At 55.3% G+C, this 16,474-nt stretch overlaps 8 protein-coding genes and 1 non-coding gene across 9 annotated transcripts; 5 read left to right on the top strand and 4 right to left on the bottom strand.

Annotated features, from left to right (window-relative positions):
* Nucleotides 1-201: 201 nt before the first annotated feature.
* Nucleotides 202-941, top strand: J4E83_000105 (uncharacterized protein; the record flags this gene model as incomplete). Its single annotated transcript, XM_049327069.1, has 2 exons — nucleotides 202-417; nucleotides 606-941. The coding sequence occupies 2 exons, from the start codon at nucleotides 202-204 to the stop codon at nucleotides 939-941; spliced, it is 552 nt and encodes a 183-aa protein (XP_049193214.1).
* A 387-nt stretch (nucleotides 942-1,328) lies between these two features.
* On the bottom strand, nucleotides 1,329-2,039 carry J4E83_000104 (uncharacterized protein; the record flags this gene model as incomplete). The annotated part of the gene is made up of 1 exon (XM_049327068.1): nucleotides 1,329-2,039. The coding sequence occupies one exon, from the start codon at nucleotides 2,037-2,039 to the stop codon at nucleotides 1,329-1,331; it is 711 nt and encodes a 236-aa protein (XP_049193213.1).
* A 374-nt stretch (nucleotides 2,040-2,413) lies between these two features.
* Nucleotides 2,414-3,316, top strand: J4E83_000103 (uncharacterized protein; the record flags this gene model as incomplete). Its single annotated transcript, XM_049327067.1, has 1 exon — nucleotides 2,414-3,316. The coding sequence occupies one exon, from the start codon at nucleotides 2,414-2,416 to the stop codon at nucleotides 3,314-3,316; it is 903 nt and encodes a 300-aa protein (XP_049193212.1).
* Nucleotides 3,317-3,658: 342 nt separating this feature from the next.
* On the bottom strand, nucleotides 3,659-7,451 carry J4E83_000102 (uncharacterized protein; the record flags this gene model as incomplete). The annotated part of the gene is made up of 6 exons (XM_049327066.1): nucleotides 3,659-5,120; nucleotides 5,174-6,305; nucleotides 6,359-6,638; nucleotides 6,823-7,175; nucleotides 7,231-7,340; nucleotides 7,387-7,451. The coding sequence occupies 6 exons, from the start codon at nucleotides 7,449-7,451 to the stop codon at nucleotides 3,659-3,661; spliced, it is 3,402 nt and encodes a 1,133-aa protein (XP_049193211.1).
* Nucleotides 7,452-7,999: 548 nt separating this feature from the next.
* J4E83_000101 (uncharacterized protein) lies at nucleotides 8,000-9,226 on the top strand (the record flags this gene model as incomplete). The annotated part of the gene is made up of 2 exons (XM_049327065.1): nucleotides 8,000-8,126; nucleotides 8,172-9,226. 2 exons carry the CDS (start codon nucleotides 8,000-8,002, stop codon nucleotides 9,224-9,226), a joined length of 1,182 nt encoding a protein of 393 aa, XP_049193210.1.
* Nucleotides 9,227-10,348: 1,122 nt separating this feature from the next.
* On the top strand, nucleotides 10,349-10,438 carry J4E83_000100. The gene has a single exon. It is a non-coding gene; the product is annotated as a tRNA-Cys (tRNA).
* Nucleotides 10,439-10,958: 520 nt separating this feature from the next.
* Nucleotides 10,959-12,086, bottom strand: J4E83_000099 (uncharacterized protein; the record flags this gene model as incomplete). Its single annotated transcript, XM_049327064.1, has 4 exons — nucleotides 10,959-11,083; nucleotides 11,139-11,457; nucleotides 11,513-11,722; nucleotides 11,799-12,086. 4 exons carry the CDS (start codon nucleotides 12,084-12,086, stop codon nucleotides 10,959-10,961), a joined length of 942 nt encoding a protein of 313 aa, XP_049193209.1.
* Nucleotides 12,087-12,356: 270 nt separating this feature from the next.
* On the bottom strand, nucleotides 12,357-13,079 carry J4E83_000098 (uncharacterized protein; the record flags this gene model as incomplete). The annotated part of the gene is made up of 1 exon (XM_049327063.1): nucleotides 12,357-13,079. One exon carries the CDS (start codon nucleotides 13,077-13,079, stop codon nucleotides 12,357-12,359), a length of 723 nt encoding a protein of 240 aa, XP_049193208.1.
* A 331-nt stretch (nucleotides 13,080-13,410) lies between these two features.
* Nucleotides 13,411-15,938, top strand: J4E83_000097 (uncharacterized protein; the record flags this gene model as incomplete). The annotated part of the gene is made up of 5 exons (XM_049327062.1): nucleotides 13,411-13,530; nucleotides 13,585-13,687; nucleotides 13,738-13,971; nucleotides 14,025-15,129; nucleotides 15,179-15,938. 5 exons carry the CDS (start codon nucleotides 13,411-13,413, stop codon nucleotides 15,936-15,938), a joined length of 2,322 nt encoding a protein of 773 aa, XP_049193207.1.
* Nucleotides 15,939-16,474: the final 536 nt, after the last annotated feature.

Below are 16,474 nucleotides of genomic sequence, written 5' to 3'. Positions count from 1 at the left end.
CGACGCTTCAGTATGTCCGGGAGGTGGTGTTGTGGCGGTGATGTCTGAAGGCCTCGAAGTTCTCTAACTTTTTTGCGGGTCTGGGAACGCGCCAAGACGCCAACCCAATTAGTCGTAATCCGCTCCGCAAAATCTCATGATGGCAGGCACGCCCGCAACGTACAATCATCACCATCGATTCACGCCTTCCCCTCCAGCACAATGGCAGCACCGGCATCCCGCGCGCTCAGGCGCTGTATCTGCACCGCGAAGCAGTCCGCATACGTACGACCGACCGTTGGAGCCACACAGCAGAGGATACAGCGGAGATGGCAGTCAGATGCGGCAGCTCCCACAAATCCAAAGATTGCGACGATCGTGGATCAGATTAGTCAATTGACTCTGTTGGAGACTGCAGACTTGGTATCGACGTTAAAGGTACGGTGACATGCTACGGGGGTGGGAAGGCGACCATCGGAAGCCTGTAGTGGCACGCATACAATATGTAGAGCATGCCCGTCTCCACACCTGCATTGTGTTTAAGGGAGACAGGCCTGGCTTTAAACCGTTTCGCCACCGATGATAGATGCAGCGACGTTCAGGTTGTCCCACTAACACTTCGCCAGACTCGTCTGAACATACCCGACATGCCTATGGGAGGATTTGTCGCTGGTCCCGGAGGAGGTGCCGGTCCCGCGGCCGCAGCCCCTGTCGAGGAAGAAGAGGCCGCGCCCGCCGCTCAAGAGAAGACACTTTTCAACCTCAAGCTCGAGAAATTCGACGCCGGCGCGAAACCCAAGGTGATCAAGGAGATCAAGGCCATGTTAGGCTTGAGTTTGGTGGACAGCAAGAAGTTCGTTGAGGGAGCACCGAAGATGATGAAGGAGGGTGTGCCAAAGGAGGAGGCGGAGAAGATTGTCGAGACGCTCAAGGCGCTGGGTGCTACAGTTGTCATGGAGTAGGGGCATGCTATAAGCGGCGAAGAGCAGGATCCGGGAGAGAAGGACGAATACTGTATCATAGCATTACGTTTGGGCGTGTACAGATATGTTTGGAATGACCATGGATGTATACAGTTTACTCAGAATTCCAACAACAATGTGGGCGTCATGAGACAAGCCCGTGGTATCTCTGCCCCAACGCCTAGGCCATGCTGTGGCAATGTCTGTCGCTCCCAATCAACGCCGTAAATGCAGATCAGCTACCGCCTGCCCACCATGCCAGGAACCATTTCCGACTGACACGGTCTTGGAACTTTGGCTACCCTCATCTTCGCTTGCCTGTTCCTCGTTCGCAGCAGCTCTGGCCGCTTCCCATGCCTCAATTTTCTCTCGGTCTTTGTCAGGATTCTATCCGAACTCAATAACCTTCCTCCTCTCCTCGGCATCTTCCCTCGCGGTAACGTAGTCGTCCTCGTTGATGTCGCTGGCCTCATCCCATAGCTTCTCCAGCTCCTCGTAGCCGTCTCCTGGCACCGCCCAGATACTCTCCCGCAACCTCTTGTGTCTCTCCCTGTCCTCCTCAATCCTCTGTTCAATCTGACGTTTGTCCATTCTTTGCCCTCCATTCCGACCGGCAGAAGCCGGAAAGCTGTCTTTGGGGTCGGAGGTATCTGTCGCCATGAAGGGATGCGCGACTTCTCTCGACTTCAGTACGGCCTCGAGTTCTTGGACAGTCTCCTTCATGAGGATGGACAGGTTCTCGAGCGTCTTGAGGACTTTGCGAACGACGCGGATGTTGGCGCCTTCTTCGCCTACGACGCATTCTACAACAGCCAGTATGTCTCTCTGCAACATGCGGACGTAGCCCATTGCGCTCGCATCGCCCGAGTTGTTGTCCCTGACGGCGTATTCGCAGAGGCATTCGATGAAGAACATGATGTTCGCGCGGGTGTTCATGTTGGTGCGTTCGAGTTGCTCGAGGATGCAGGAGTGGAGGTCTTCGTCCATTTCACGGTTCTTCAACGCGTAGAGAGCGGCCTTTTGGAGCGACGTGTGGGATGCGCTGAGGTGGGAGAGCAGCGTCGTGAAGCGTTGACGGACCTCGAACGGGTCGGCCATGGTGGAGCTCGGGCTTGCGCACGTCTTTGGCTACTATGGGCCCGGCGGTAGTCTTGGTGGTCTGGACGGCAAGGTCGTGTGGAGCGTCAGGCGGAGAGCTTGGGGAGGTGCGCGCATATCGTCGGCCATGGCCATAGCTCAAGATTTCTCCAAGCCAACCTTGGAACGTGGGGAAGGCGCCGATCTCGCGCTCCCGAAACGCAGCAGCCCTCGTCCTTCGCGTTTGCCCAACAGTGCCCACCAAGACGCCCACGGCACTCATCCACCATGGCGACCACACAAGAAGCCAAGCCTCTCACGTTGACTGTCCTCGGCTCTGGCACGTCGTCTGGCCCACCCCCCAACCACAGCCATCGCTAACAAGCCCAGGAACCATGGGCATCGCGATAATGGGCGGCGTCATGGCCTCGCTCGCCTCTGCCAGGACGAGAGCCTCGCTCGATCCCGCCTCTGCCTCTGCCTCTAAAGACGTGCCTAACCTCTCCAACTTCATCGCCTGCGACCAATGGGCCCCCGCCGAACAAAACGTCCGCAAAGCCCTCGGCCACTACAACTTCCCCCTGCAGACGCTCACAAACCAGAACCTCAAGGGCGTGCAGGAAGCTGACATCGTACTGCTGAGCTGCAAGCCACATGGCTTCAAGACGATTCTGGGCGAGGAGGGCGTTGGGGAGGCGCTGAAGGGGAAGGTGCTGGTCAGCATCCTGGCAGGCGTGACGCGGGAGCAGATTGAAGCTTTCCTGTATCCCCACGGGCCGGCGAAGACAGAAAACGCTTGTCGCGTGGTGAGGGTCATGCCCAACACTGCGTCTTTCGTAGGAGAGTCCATGTCTGTGATCCAGACTTCGGACCCACCCCTCAGTGAGGCGCAGTACAAGCTCGTTGAGTTCGTCTTCAGCTCCATCGGTCGCGTTACGAACCTCCCTCCTGCGAACATGGATGCCGCGACCGCGCTGTGTGGCTCGGGTCCAGCTTTTTTCGCACTGATACTGGAGGCGGCGGCCGATGGTGCGGTTGCCATGGGCCTACCAAGAGCAGAGGCACAGATGATGGCTGCGCAGACCATGAGGGGAACCACTGGGCTCGTGCTAAACGGCGAGCATCCAGCGGTGCTGAAGGATAAAGTCTCAACGCCTGGTGGTTGCACCATCGGTGGGCTCATGTCTCTCGAGGAAGATGGCGTCAGGGGCGCCGTCGCAAAGGCAATTAGGGAAGCGACTGTCGTCGCATCGAGATTGGGTGGTGAGCAGAAGGAGTTTGTAAACCACAGGCGGTAAATATGTCGAAGCTTCAAACCCTGTGACGGCTTCGTCCCAACATCCCAGATTTCACAGAATAAACGATACCACAATTCCACAACGTATCCATCTCCGGACAAGAATTCTTAATTATCGTACCTAAGCCTACGCTGATTACTGCGTATACAGCATACATGTTCGTCCATATCTTCTGACTCATGTCTCAAAGGGTATAATACAGATAAGTAGAGAAAGGACCTCAGGTCTCCCCCAGCAGTTCCCCCAGATTGAGCATGTCACTGTCTCGTAGCCATATCGTGCCTTGTCATAGCCCAAAAGACCCGTCTGGAAACCGGTGCGCATATGGCCAAAAGAGCCATCTTACCGCCTTTCCCGCTCCCGCTCCATCATCTCGCGCTCGACGTCGCCTTCAGTCCTCACACCACCACGTCTAGCCTTGGCGTTCTTACGCAGTCCCGCTGTAAAGAGGCTGGCAATGTTGTCGTCACCCGTCGCACCAGACTTCCTGCGCTTGTCACGATGCGCGGCGGGGCCTGTGGGAGGCTTGGCATCAGCTTTGGGGCCTGTGGGTACCGGAGCCTCGTCGTCAAAGTCGTCTCTGCTACGCTTACTCGAGAGCGTAGGGCGGGGTGAAGGAGAGATGCGTGATTGAAGGGACTTGCTGGAGCTGGATGGCTTCTCCACGCGTTCGCGACTGTCTCGCTCTCGGGCATTGCGCTCTCGCTCAGCGGCATAATGGTCTTGGAACGTTTCTTTGTCTTTGGATGAAGGGCCGGTTGGTATAGTCGATGTAGAAGTCGCGCTGGTTTTACGACGGTGATCCCTAGCTTCGCCGCTTCGGTCTTTGTTTCGATCAGCAGCCGGACCCTTGGGTGGCTGGAAAGCTCGTGGGCCGGTAGGAGGTTGGGCCGGTGGAGGCATGACCGCGTTCTTTGAGCGACCCTTGATGCTGAAGCCATTCGCCGAGGGCCCGGTTGGTGCGTTCAAGGGCGGAGACATAGCGCGTTTCTTCATCATCTGACCGACGACATCCTCTTCCCTCTCCAATTGAGATGGCTTGTCTTTGCGCTCATGATCATCGTACTCGCGTCGCTCGCGATCGCGATCTTTGCGACTACGGCGTGAAGAGCGGTGATTGTCGTCCCCATAATCACGCTCATCGTCTTCACTTTCACGATCGCGACGCCGCCTACGGTCCTTGTCCTTATCCTTGTCGCGGGAGCGATCCTTCTCGCGGTCGTAATCATAGTTGCGGTCTCGCTCTCGCTCTTTACGATCCTTGCGGTCTCGTTCACGTTCCTTGTCGCGTGAGCGGTCGCGCCCGCTCCTGTGCTTGCGTCGTGAACTGGCATCAGAATCCTTTTCGCCATTGCCGTACGCATCTTCGTCTTCATATTTGTCTCCCTCACGAGGTGATCGGGAGCGATGGCGACGACGATGCTCCTTGCTCCGGTCGCGGTGGGACCGCGATGAACGGTGCTTGTCCTTGTCACGACGGCTGCTACGATACTTGGAGTCTGCCGATGCAGTTCGTGTACGGTCACCCCGGCTGCCCTTCTCGTCGCGGTAACGATCATCATACTCCGGGTCACGGTCATCATAGCGTGACGATCGATGGTGCTTGCGGTCTTTGCGATCCTCGTATTCGTTGTTCAATGGCGAAACGGATCTACCGCGGTCATCGCGACGAGAATGACGGTCTGCAGAACGCGATCGGTCACGTTGCTCACTTCTGTCATCACCCTTCGTTCGTGATTGTGGTCGAGAAGGCGTGGGTGAGCGTTCCTTGACCCGCATACTCTCATCTCGGAGAGGTGACCGCCTGCGTCATTGTCAGCCACTGCTTGTACTTCATTCTCCATCAAATCTACTTACGATCGAACTCTACGCTGTGGGCTAGCAGTTGTCGCATCTTGAGCAGACGCGACGCTTTTGGGCGGTGGCGGAGCTGCATATCGCCCACCATGGGCACGACTCGAGAAACCAGTGTTGGGTCGACCTTCTCTCATCGCGCGTGGTCCAGTTGGCGCGCCTGCAACACCGACACCAATCGGTTCCGTTGGCTGACCTGTCAGAACTGTCGCTGCACCATAAGCCCCGTTATTGAAGCCGCCACGTGGACCATAGTTGCCATTGTATCCCATAATGTTCATGCTGGGGTCGAAGGCTGCATTCATGTGCTGATCCGGGAACTGATTCATCATTCCTTGAGGGTATGGCACACCAGGGCCCATCATAGACTGGTCGTACTCTCGCATGTCTGCATCGCCAGAGTCTACAGTTTGTATAGGCTTCAGACCGCCGTCTTGAGTCTCGCATTGTGGACCACCCCCTGCCTGGTTAGTGTCGTCGCCAGCAGCTTCGCTAGCATTGCCAGCACCAACCCCATCTGCTGAAGTCTGTGGTTCGAGCGATACTGGGATATCGTCGACGATGTCCTTACCTTCTTCAGTTGGATCTGCGGACGCCTTCGACTGCTCGCCCTCGGCCTTCACCTCAGGAGCAGGGTTGGCATTTCCGTCAGGCGACTGGTCGTCACGCTGTGTAGAACGAATCGGGTCAGTTTTTGGTTTCCAAGTTTGGCCGATTCCCGTGTATGGGTTCGGTAGCTTTCGTTGGTGGGTTGAACGTACGTTTTGCAAAGGACCGCCACGGCTGCCCGGACGACCAGGCGCATTCTGGCAACCCGGACCAAAGCCACCCTGGCTGCCATTCTTGTTGTTTCGCTGAGGATGTGCTCCTCCTTGATTGGCATGGAAACGATTGTGGTTCTGGTTTGGGAAATTATTCTTGGGAAACTGGTTCATCATCTCGGGATATGCTCCAGATTGATTAAAGCCACCCAGCTGATTGGGCCCGCTGAAGTTTCCATAGCCACTGCCCATACCATTCCATCCATTGCCATAGCCACCACCGTACTGCATCATGTTCATGGCAGACATGTCGTTCATGCCCAAGCCCATGTTCCCTCCAAAGTTGCCGTACATTCCGTTCATGTTGTTGAAATCTAGCAAGGCATTAGTCGCCTGCAAAGAAGGCAAAGTTATTCCAAAGACATACCCATAGGATTCATGCCGTTCCAGCCGCCGTTGGCCATGATATTAGGCATCCCGTTCCAAGCCATGCCATTGCTGAAGCCGCCCTGATTGGGGAAGCCGAAGCCCATCTGGCTTTGCACACCGCTCATCGGCGGGTTGTTGCCAATCATGCCATTAGTTCCGTTGGAGGGTTTTTGCTCGTCGGTCGAGCTGTCGGCCGCTGAAGGTCCCGTGTTCTTGGTCACGCTCTGGGAGGCGGTGCTACCGCGCCGCTCAGTCTCCATCTCAGGAGAAGCATTTTCCTGATTTGGTCAGCAAGAGCGCGAGTGCAGTGGAAAGCATCTCCGGTCATTGGCACGTGTGGCAACCATGTTTTGCAATGCTTAGAGGCCCGACGGTGTCTCTTCTGCTTGGTTTCTTCTTCTTCTGATTGTACAGTACCCGCATGCTCGCGCAAGAGCGAAATGAAAGACTTTCACAACCTACCTCCTTTGGTTGGGCCGCGGCCGAGCCGGCGCGCTGTCCAGCCTCTTCTGGGGCCTCGGCAGAACCAGCAGCTTGTTCAGCAGCACCGCCTTCTGCCTTGTGCGCATCCTCAACACTGTCTACGGGCTGCTCTGTACCATCACCGACCGGCAGGACCTCAGGCGCGGCCGGTGTCACCTCGACGGGCGGGGTAGCTGCCTGTGCCGCGGCCTTGGCCTCTTCCTTCTTCTTCTGTTTTTGTAGCCACACTCGCATCGTGTTACGCAGAGACTTGTTCGGTGTGCAAGAGTCGGCCTCGAGCGGTGAGTGGTCGCACGAGGGACACGCTGTCGGGAACTGGAGGTTTCCTTGACCTGGGCCGCGTTAGCGCCTGCGAGAATCTCCGGCAGCAGCATATGGTGTACGCACATGGTGAGCATATGGATTTAGCACAGCAGATCAGCTTGTATGAGTCGAACGCAAGCTCGTTACACAGGGCGCAGAAGAAGTTCTTTGGGAAGGCCGTCGTGGGGAGCGACCTGCTTACGTTAGTATGAGTTCAGAGCCTAGGCATTTCGCACGTACACAGCAAGCTCTCTCAGCTCGTCGGCGAGCGGCGCCGCCTTCGGATCGGTTGCGGGGTCGCCCATGGTAAGGCCCGACAAGTTCGCGACTTGGGGTCAGGCTGCCGTGTAAGAGTTGAACCCGATGTTTGCGCCAGACGTTACTCCATCAATGGGAAATGGCGGATGAGAGACAAGGAAAGATTGAAGTAAGAGAGCCCCTCGATGCAGGCGCAGGCAAGCAGGCAGGCTTGTTTGCAGGCGCGGACAGACGTGTTTGCGGAGTGACAGCTAAGTGAGTCGCGGAAGTTTTCTGGAAGTCGCGACCGACCGACGGGTCCGTGCGCAGCTCCGCTAATTATCGTCACGTGCGAACCGCTCCCTGCCTAGTTTGAGCAAGTCAGTGTTTGGGTGTTGCTCCGCCTGATGTGACTCCGGCTTCACGTCTTCCAGAGGTCCGCAGGTTGCCCGGCCGAAGCTCACGGAAAGCATGATCAATGCGAACCGTTAGATGTGGCGCTAAGCGATTGTGGCTTAGCCGGACCCTTGTCAGCGTCATCGCTATTCCAGTCCTGAACGGTGTCGCTAGGCGTGCTCGTGGCTGAGATACTTTGTCCATCCTCTACTCTGTAAAGATGATACTGAGTCAAATTTCTTATCTGGACTGCATAGCTTTCCTCGTCTTTCTCGCTCCTCAATTGTTAGTCCAGATTGGGCTCCTGCCACTCTTGACATGGCTGATACCAGCCCTGCCATCTCTGGGTAAGCTACAACATGTCATGTACGTGGGCATACTAATACTCACAGCTCCCAAAGCCGTCGCCATACCGTACCAGTTCATTCGTGAACGCTTCTTCGTATCACATCAACATCGTGCCCCTTTCGTGCAGAAGGCAACGCCTTTCCAGGACTTGGTCATCCGTTTCGTTCGCTATGCATTCGCCAACATGCCCGCCTTTCTGGGGCGTGTCTTTTTTTCCAAAGCCGTGTCACTCCCTTTCTTGAGGTTTCGTATGCTGAGACACGGCATCGTCACCAGTCCTATCAGGTGGACTGAGATTAAAAGACCAAACTTTAGAGGTGTATGGATAGTGCACAACCAGCAAGAGCAGCCAGACGTAATTGTGTACTATTGTCATGGAGGTGGCTTTTCCATGGGGAGTAGTTTCTTCTATATGGAGTTTCTACTCGCTTGGGTTGCAATGCTCAAGAACGCTGGGTACAGCAATCCGGCTCTATTCGCTTTGGAATACACGCTCGTCCCAGACGCTACATACCCTACCCAACTCCACGAGACGGTCGCAGGCTACGAATACGTTCTATCGCTAGCTCAATCTTCAGTTCGTGTCGTCGTGGGTGGAGACTCTGCGGGCGCAACCCTCATCTTGAGCTTTCTGCTATACGTGTCTGACCACACGGACTTGCGACATCAGAAACCTGGCCTTGCCATCATGATCAGCCCGTGGGTCACGATTCTATCGCGCGAAAATCGAAACACAGAATCCGACTATCTCAACAGTTCATCGTTGGAGCTATACGGCCGTCAATACATCGGGAGCAAGGTGTCAGCAGATGATCCAATCGTTTCACCCGGAACGTGCAGAGATTTGAATAAGTGGAGAGAGGCTAGTCCTGAACAAGGATGGTATTTCCTATATGGTAGTGAAGAAGTGCTTGGGCCGGAGACAAGGCGCCTGATCAGCTTATTGGAAAAGACCGGAAAAGAGGTAGACAGCTGGGAAGAGCCGGGAGGTATTCATGCATGGCCTGTTGCAAGCTTATACCTTGGGGAGACGAGAGAGGCCAGACTGAGTGGTCTGAAGAGCATTGTAGAAGCGATCAAGAACAGGATACATTCATGAGACTGGAGGTGGTGGAACCCAGCCAAGACATACGATTCTTTGTCTGACGTGACCTTGCAATTGGTAAAGCCATTTCAGTTTCCTGCTATCTGTATTCACTGAGGGGGGTAGCCTCGCTTTTGCGAAGGCTGTAGTGGTTCTGAACGAAAGCACACCTTGAGGATATCATTTGTGTTCAACACGCGTATCCAATCAGATGCCAAAACAGGGCAACTGCTATGCTGCATCCCAAGGTCGTTTCTTTAATCGTAGTCTTACAAGACGTTGTGCACCGGAACACTACCTAGGCAATAAGCAGCCATCAACTGCGAACAAGATTGACTGATCTACAGAGACGCAGCACAAGAGTTCTCATCACTTTCTTGGGCGTCTAGGCCCCACCCTTGCCGTTCGTTGTGCTGGTTGACTCATGGGTTTTCTTCAATGTACTTGTCCGGGGAAAAAGAATAGAAGCAATCTAAACGCACATTTCAACGTTGTTACTGCAGCTGCCTTCCAGCAATCAGTCCATTATCAAAGCCATCGCACTTGTGCTGAAAAATAGTTGCACCAAATCAAGATCTTACCGTATACCGAGGTGCTATAACGATAACTTGCCCGACCAAACCCAGGCTCTAATCCGAGGCAAAGACGGACCACATCCTTAGTCTGACAGTCCAATACGCGTTGGAATAGCTTGATATGCTTTCAAATGCAGGCAGAGGGTACGGCTACATTGAAATACCGCGACAACTATTTTTCTCCTAAGTGCAAAGCAACGACACACGTTACATCGCATTGCCGGGTGCATCATAGGCGATGCATTTAAAAAAAGCCCAAGCGTTTAGTATAGATCTCTCTGCGACAGGACATGCCCTAGTTTATGTAACCAATGTAACTGCTTTGTAGAATGTCTGACCGAACATTTGTAGGTGGACGGTTTCCGGCAGAGTCAGCATGACGGATGCTTGATACTGCTCTTGCGGAGTCAAGTTGCAAGGCAGGTGGCGTGCTAGCAAATGCATCGATGAGGACACCACGTGGGTGGGTTAGATGTGGGGGCTGTGGATGAGTCAATGATCAGACGTTGATTTAGTAGCATATATTTTGATTATTTTCAAAATCATCTATATGTTCTTCGATGGGCCGGTAACTCAGTGGTAGAGTGTAGGACTGCAGTTGAAACGAAATGCTACCTTCCCGAAGTCACCGGTTCGACTCCGGTTCGGCCCTAGTTTCTTTTTGCCCGGCTATCTTTCTTTTTTGATACAGGTGCATTCGTCTCTCTGAGGCTATAAAAGCAACATATCTTGTTCTTAATGCATTCCCACAGAAGCATACGTCCGCCTTCTTTCTTCATTTTTTTTAACATAGGCACTTGCTGTATTCTCTACTGAAAGGTCACAGAGACAGCTTTATGTTTTTAATGTGTACAGCGTATCGCACACATGAGTTTTAGTATCAAAGAGTACAGACCTGTACCCTAGAAAGAGAAGACAGGATGCATAGCGACAGCTCATTCACGAACGTGTTGCATCTACAGCGAAATGCTTTGTCCTTGTAATATGGGTATTCAGACAAGTAATATACACACCTGCACACATGCCATAGTATAAGCCCCACTCACCGTATTCTTACAAAAGTATATATACATCACTCCCTGCACCTGGTGTGACTCGCACGTCCTTGCCACGTTCTATAGCATGCAAGTCACACGAGCCACTCGCATCTCCAACCTTCAGTCCGCATTCGTCTACTCCCATCTCGTCTCTTTCTTCAACGGCTTTTCCCAATCCTTGATGTGGTCTGAGATGACCTTCGCAGCCTGTTCCGCCGTGAAGTTGCGCCCGATGGCTTCGACAAAATCGCCTTCTGGGTCTGGTAGATCTGTTAGCCTATGTACGTGCAACCTGATGACAGCAAGACAACATACCCATCAAATAGAAGTAGATACTGTGATCAACCAGGTAGTCTTGGCCAGGCTTGACGTCCTTGGGGGTGCTGAAGTACACGCGATACGCTTTACATGTATCCTTGATCTCCTCGTGGGTGCCTGTCAAGCCGATGAAGTCAGGATGGAACTCTGCCAGGTATTCCTTGAGCACCTTGGGGTTGTCGCGTGCAGGATCGCATGTGATCATGACGGGGAGGATGACGTTTCCGCATTCGGCGACGACTTTGTCGTACATGAGAGCCATTTTGTCGAGCTCGTCGGGGCAGATGTCGGGACAGTGAGTGAAACCAAAGTAGACCTACGACACTATTGTTAGTATAAATGCTCACACTGGGTCGAGGGCGATGCCGTACGAGAGAGTATTTGCCTAGCATATCCTCGTTGCTGAATGGCTGGCCATTGTGGTCTTGGAGGTGGAATGGACCGCCTACTTTAGGCTTTCCGATACCCTTTGTTTGCTCGGCGATTCGCTTTCTTGCCATGCGCTCTTTCTCGTATGTGAAGTAGGCCCATAATCCTCCGCCTGCTGCGACGAAGAGGATGGCTGCTGTGAGATTGAATGGCTACGAAGCGTTAGCCTTTGATCGGGCGTCTAAGTACTCCCATCTGGTACATAGTTCCTTGGATATCGAAACGTACCCCGCCCTTGTTCCTGGCCCGGATCTGATCTATTGTCTTGAGCTTGCTCCGTGGTGTCGATTGCGAAAAACCCCTTGTGTGTCCTTGGCAGCTACTTGCAGCGTTCCTTGGTCCAATGCGCGTTGTCTGTAATTCCCTCCGACACGTTGCGTTGCCCGCTGATGGTTTCCGCGACGATGCGACCGGACTCGATGTGCTAAAGGCGAATGTTCGATGCGGAACGCGCGCCGCTCGTGGACCTGAAATACTCCTCACAGCCGTGGCCATGCATTTCATTGGTGCAGCCATTGGGGTGTTGATATTGGAGACTGTATGACGCCGTGGTGTTGCGAAATGGTGCTGCGGCAGACTTTCGATGATTTGTGATGCGAACTGGCGCGCTCGGGCCAACCTCGAATGACATGTTGCTCCTTTGTACATCCAAGGTACATCACGTCACCACGAAAGTCCAGATGGACATCCATAAGCGGAGGTCCTAACGATTACTTGAGCCAGGAGTCACGTCAACAAATAAGAAAGCGCCTTTGGAAGGAATGTAGCAGAGAACTGGTGGGATGTTTATTTGATACCGATAGCTTTGAGAAGCTCCTCTTTCTGCGTTGCCCCAATGGCTCCTTCTGTTTCGACGCCCTTGACGACATGGCTCATAGTCTCCATCTCTCTGACGCCGGCACCATGTGCAAAGTGCCAGAGCTCTGCTTCTTCATACCGTACCTGGAACGCTTGCCAGTTCTGTGCTTTTAGTGTGTTGACATGCTCTGTGACAGCTACGGAGGGGCCGGAGTAGACAAGCAAGCCAGGATATCCAGGCTTGGTGAGCCCAGACACGGGTGGCACTGAAGACGGAGGTGAGAGTGCAAGTTTGCGTTTGTTGGTATTGAGAAGATGGTGCAGCCATACAATGACTGTCTTGGAGGTGTCTAGACTCTGGTTGGCCCCTGCGGTCGAGCCGCTGTGTGATTCAGCAGGAGCAGAATCGAGCATGTGCCGAAAGGCAGCGAGGATGGCATCGAGGGCCTCTTCGCCTTGGGCCAGCCCAAGCCCTGTGACGGCATCTCTAATGCGCGTCCGCAGGTCGTGCTTGGCTGCGTCAGTCGCAGAGATGATGTCGGGCGACCCTGATGCCGGATACGACTCGGGCAAGCGAAGAAGGAGCGAGGCACGATCATCTTGGGAGAAGCTCAATTCCCGTGACTTGGGATGATAGTGCGTCTGGTGGGGATACATGGCATCTAGCAGCAGCAGCTCGGTTTCGAGGCGGGCGGCAGCGTCGTCTGCCATGGTGGATGCAGGCGGGTTGCCTGTGTTTGCAGGATCTACATGAGGGCCGGCGTGTGGGAGGCTGGACGGGCGCTGGTGGCTACAGTGAAACCAAAACCAAAGAGCTTTCCCGATGCGGCTAGGAGCAGACGCGGAACGTCCGCGCTCCAACCACCTGGGCACCCAGAGACACAGGCAAACCATCCATCTGCCCTCCGCACCGCCAGCCCAGAGCCTCACCCGCATGCCCTGCCCTCCTCCCGCCAACATCACGACCCGTCACGTGCAGCCAGCACCCACGGACGCCCTACGCCTGCGCCTGTGTGCGGAATGAGCAGCGGCCCCAGCGACGATGAAGGCTGCTCCGCTCCTGGTGTCCTGGCACAACGAGAACGCGCCCATCTACTCGGCGCACTTTGAGCCCCACGGCAAGGGACGCCTGGCGACAGCGGGCGGCGACAACAACGTGCGGGTGCGGCAGCCCCTCCCCGCGAGCAGCATGGACTTGCGCTGACCTGTACAACAGCTCTGGAGCGTCGAGGCGCACGGCGAGGAGCGCACCGTCTCCTACCTGTCGACTCTGGCCAAGCACACGCAGGCCGTCAACGTGGTGCGATGGTGTCCACGGGGTACGCCTCCGGCCCACGTGCAAGAGAGAGCAGCAACTGACGTGCCCTAGGCGAGATGCTCGCGAGCGCCGGCGACGACGGCAACGTGCTGCTCTGGGTCCCCGCCGAGAAGCAGGCGGCGCACAACTTGGACGAGGGCCTCGAAGACAAGGAGACGTGGCGAGTCAAGGCCATGTGCAGGTCCATAGGCTCCGAGATCTACGACCTGGCCTGGTCCCCTGACGGCGTCTTCTTCATCACAGGCAGCATGGACAACATTGCCCGCATCTACAACGCTCACACTGGTACGCCCCGTGCCCAGCCACCACGTCCCCGATAGCTGCTCAATCGTGTCTAGGAAGCATCGTGCGGCAGATTGCCGAGCACAACCACTACGTCCAGGGCGTTGCCTGGGACCCCATGAACGAGTACATTGCAACCCAGTCGTCGGACCGCTCCGTCCACATCTACACCCTGAAGAACAAGGACGGCCACTTCTCGCTGGCCCAGCACAGCAAGGTCACCAAGATGGACCTGCCCGCCCGCCGCGTCTCTTCCAACAGCCCGGCGCCCCCAGACTTCGGCAGCCGCGCCTTTGCCGCTGATGCTGCCATGGCAATCGGCTCGCCCGTGCCGTCGATGCCCGGCACGCCCCAGTCGCTGGCCCTGCCCACGATGCATCCGCCGCCGACCTCGCACAGCCGTCGTTCGTCCTTCGGCTCCTCTCCATCCATGCGCCGCTCCGCCTCGCCCGCTCCGTCCATGCCCCTGCCCGCCGTCATGCCAAACTCCCCCAGCATTGGCACCATGGGCCCCATGGGCCTCCGCAACGCGCCCCTCTACTTCAACGAGACCCTGACGTCCTTCTTCCGACGTCTTACATTTGCCCCGGACGGCAGCTTGTTGTTCACGCCGGCAGGCCAATACAAGGCCGTGCATGCGTCCGTTGCTGAAGCCAAGCAGACCGACGACATCACGAATACAGTCTACATATATACCCGGGCCGGCCTTAACAAGCCACCCGTCGCCTATCTGCCCGGCCACAAGAAGCCCTCGGTCGCCGTCCGTTGCTCGCCCGTCTACTATACCCTGCGCCAGTCTGCCCCACCCACCAGGCACATCACCATCGATACTTCGAATATGGACGATGAGATTCCTTCTCTGCCTGATCCAGTCATGCCCTCCAAGCCCCCTACCTCGCATTCATCCATGGACCCCCCGCCCATCACGAGTGCGCCTTCTCCCTCGCCAAGCCTATCAGCGCCGTCGCCCAAGCCCGCCGATGGCGAAGCATCCGCTCAATCCGGCCTGCCCCCCGGGCCTCCGTCTGCCTTTACACTGCCTTATCGCATGATGTATGCTGTCGCAACACAAGACGCTATCCACATCTACGATACGCAGCAACAGAAGCCCCTATGCATCGTCAGCAACTTGCACTTTGCTACCTTTACAGACATCACCTGGTACGTGCCGAGGCCCGCTTTGACTCCCAGTTCACTTACCATTCAATAGGTCAAATGACGGCTCCATGCTGCTGATGACCTCGTCGGATGGCTTTTGCTCATCCATCACATTTGCTCCTGGCGAACTCGGCGACAAGTACACGGGTCCTTTAGCTGTTCATAGCCGACCACAGCAGACACCTGCTGCCATCAACACCACGGGGGGGCACACATCAAACAACTCTACCCCGACTCCTACACCAACAAACGGAACCATGCCGGGCACCACAACGGCTACTGCACCACCAATGCAGAGGCAACCCTCTGCAGGCTTCCCGGCCTCTCCGAGCTCTTTTGTTCCCGCAAGGCCTGGAAGTCCCACAAGAAGCAATTCGGTATCCAGTATTGCTACTGCTTCATCCTTTGCGCCCGGTGCAGGTGACCAAAGCAACATGAACGCCCCAACGCCGGCTATGTCATCAGTGCCTAGTATTGCTGCTGCCAATTCTGGACCTGTACCGATGTGGACACCGCCTCTGACCCCAGCTCACGGCCAGGGCACGACGCACAGTGCAAGTAGCTCGGTCAGCGGGGTACCAAGCACTGCCCATGTTGGGCGAAGAGAAAGCGAAATGAGCGAGTCAGACCGCGACGATGCATCTTCGACTTCCAAGAAACGAGATTTGTATGCTATGCCGGAAGTTGATGCAGATGCGCGAGAGAGTAAGCGACGAAGGATTACACCAACACCGGTCACAATGGTCGCGGAAGGCGACAGTGCTATTGCCAGCACCGAAGAGAGTACTCCGACACAAACACCCGCGCAGTAGGAACTATTACATGGGATCCTCTTGTTTCCGATGCATTTCATCATTGTGTACATCTTGTCTTCAGCAAGGCGTTTAGGATACCAGGGCTATATTTACGGCGATATCATGTACAGATTCCTTTCTTTCCTTGCTAATGTTGTAACAGTGGGGCGCCATCACGATTATACCACAATTCTCACTGCACGAAGGTGCACGTAGTCGTACTCCACAATACAGATTATAGTCAAGTCAAATACATATACATTGCAGATGGGAAGACCTGAACTCATCTCCCTAGGTGGCCCAGTTGGTATTGCAGATTTCACGCCACTGAGGCCATCTCCGTGCTCAGAGACGTTGCGCGCAACTCGAGAATGGTCGACTGCCGATTCGACGGAACGTTCTTGTGCTCATTCGCACCTTCCCACGTTGGTATCGCCCGTATCACAACCCAAGGATTTCCAAGAGCGATCGCCTCAGCTTATACCCCTGTCACGAACAGCCGATTATGATGCCGACCAATCAAAGCGTAGCTACCAGCTGACAAGCGCATTCCT

Source organism: Alternaria metachromatica, assembly GCF_023757995.1.
Source record: "Alternaria metachromatica strain BMP 0045 chromosome Unknown scaffold_1, whole genome shotgun sequence".
In the NCBI taxonomy this organism is placed as follows: Eukaryota; Fungi; Ascomycota; class Dothideomycetes; order Pleosporales; family Pleosporaceae; genus Alternaria; species Alternaria metachromatica.
Note: the sequence above shows the minus strand (reverse complement) of the source record. Positions and strands in the feature narration are given on the sequence as shown.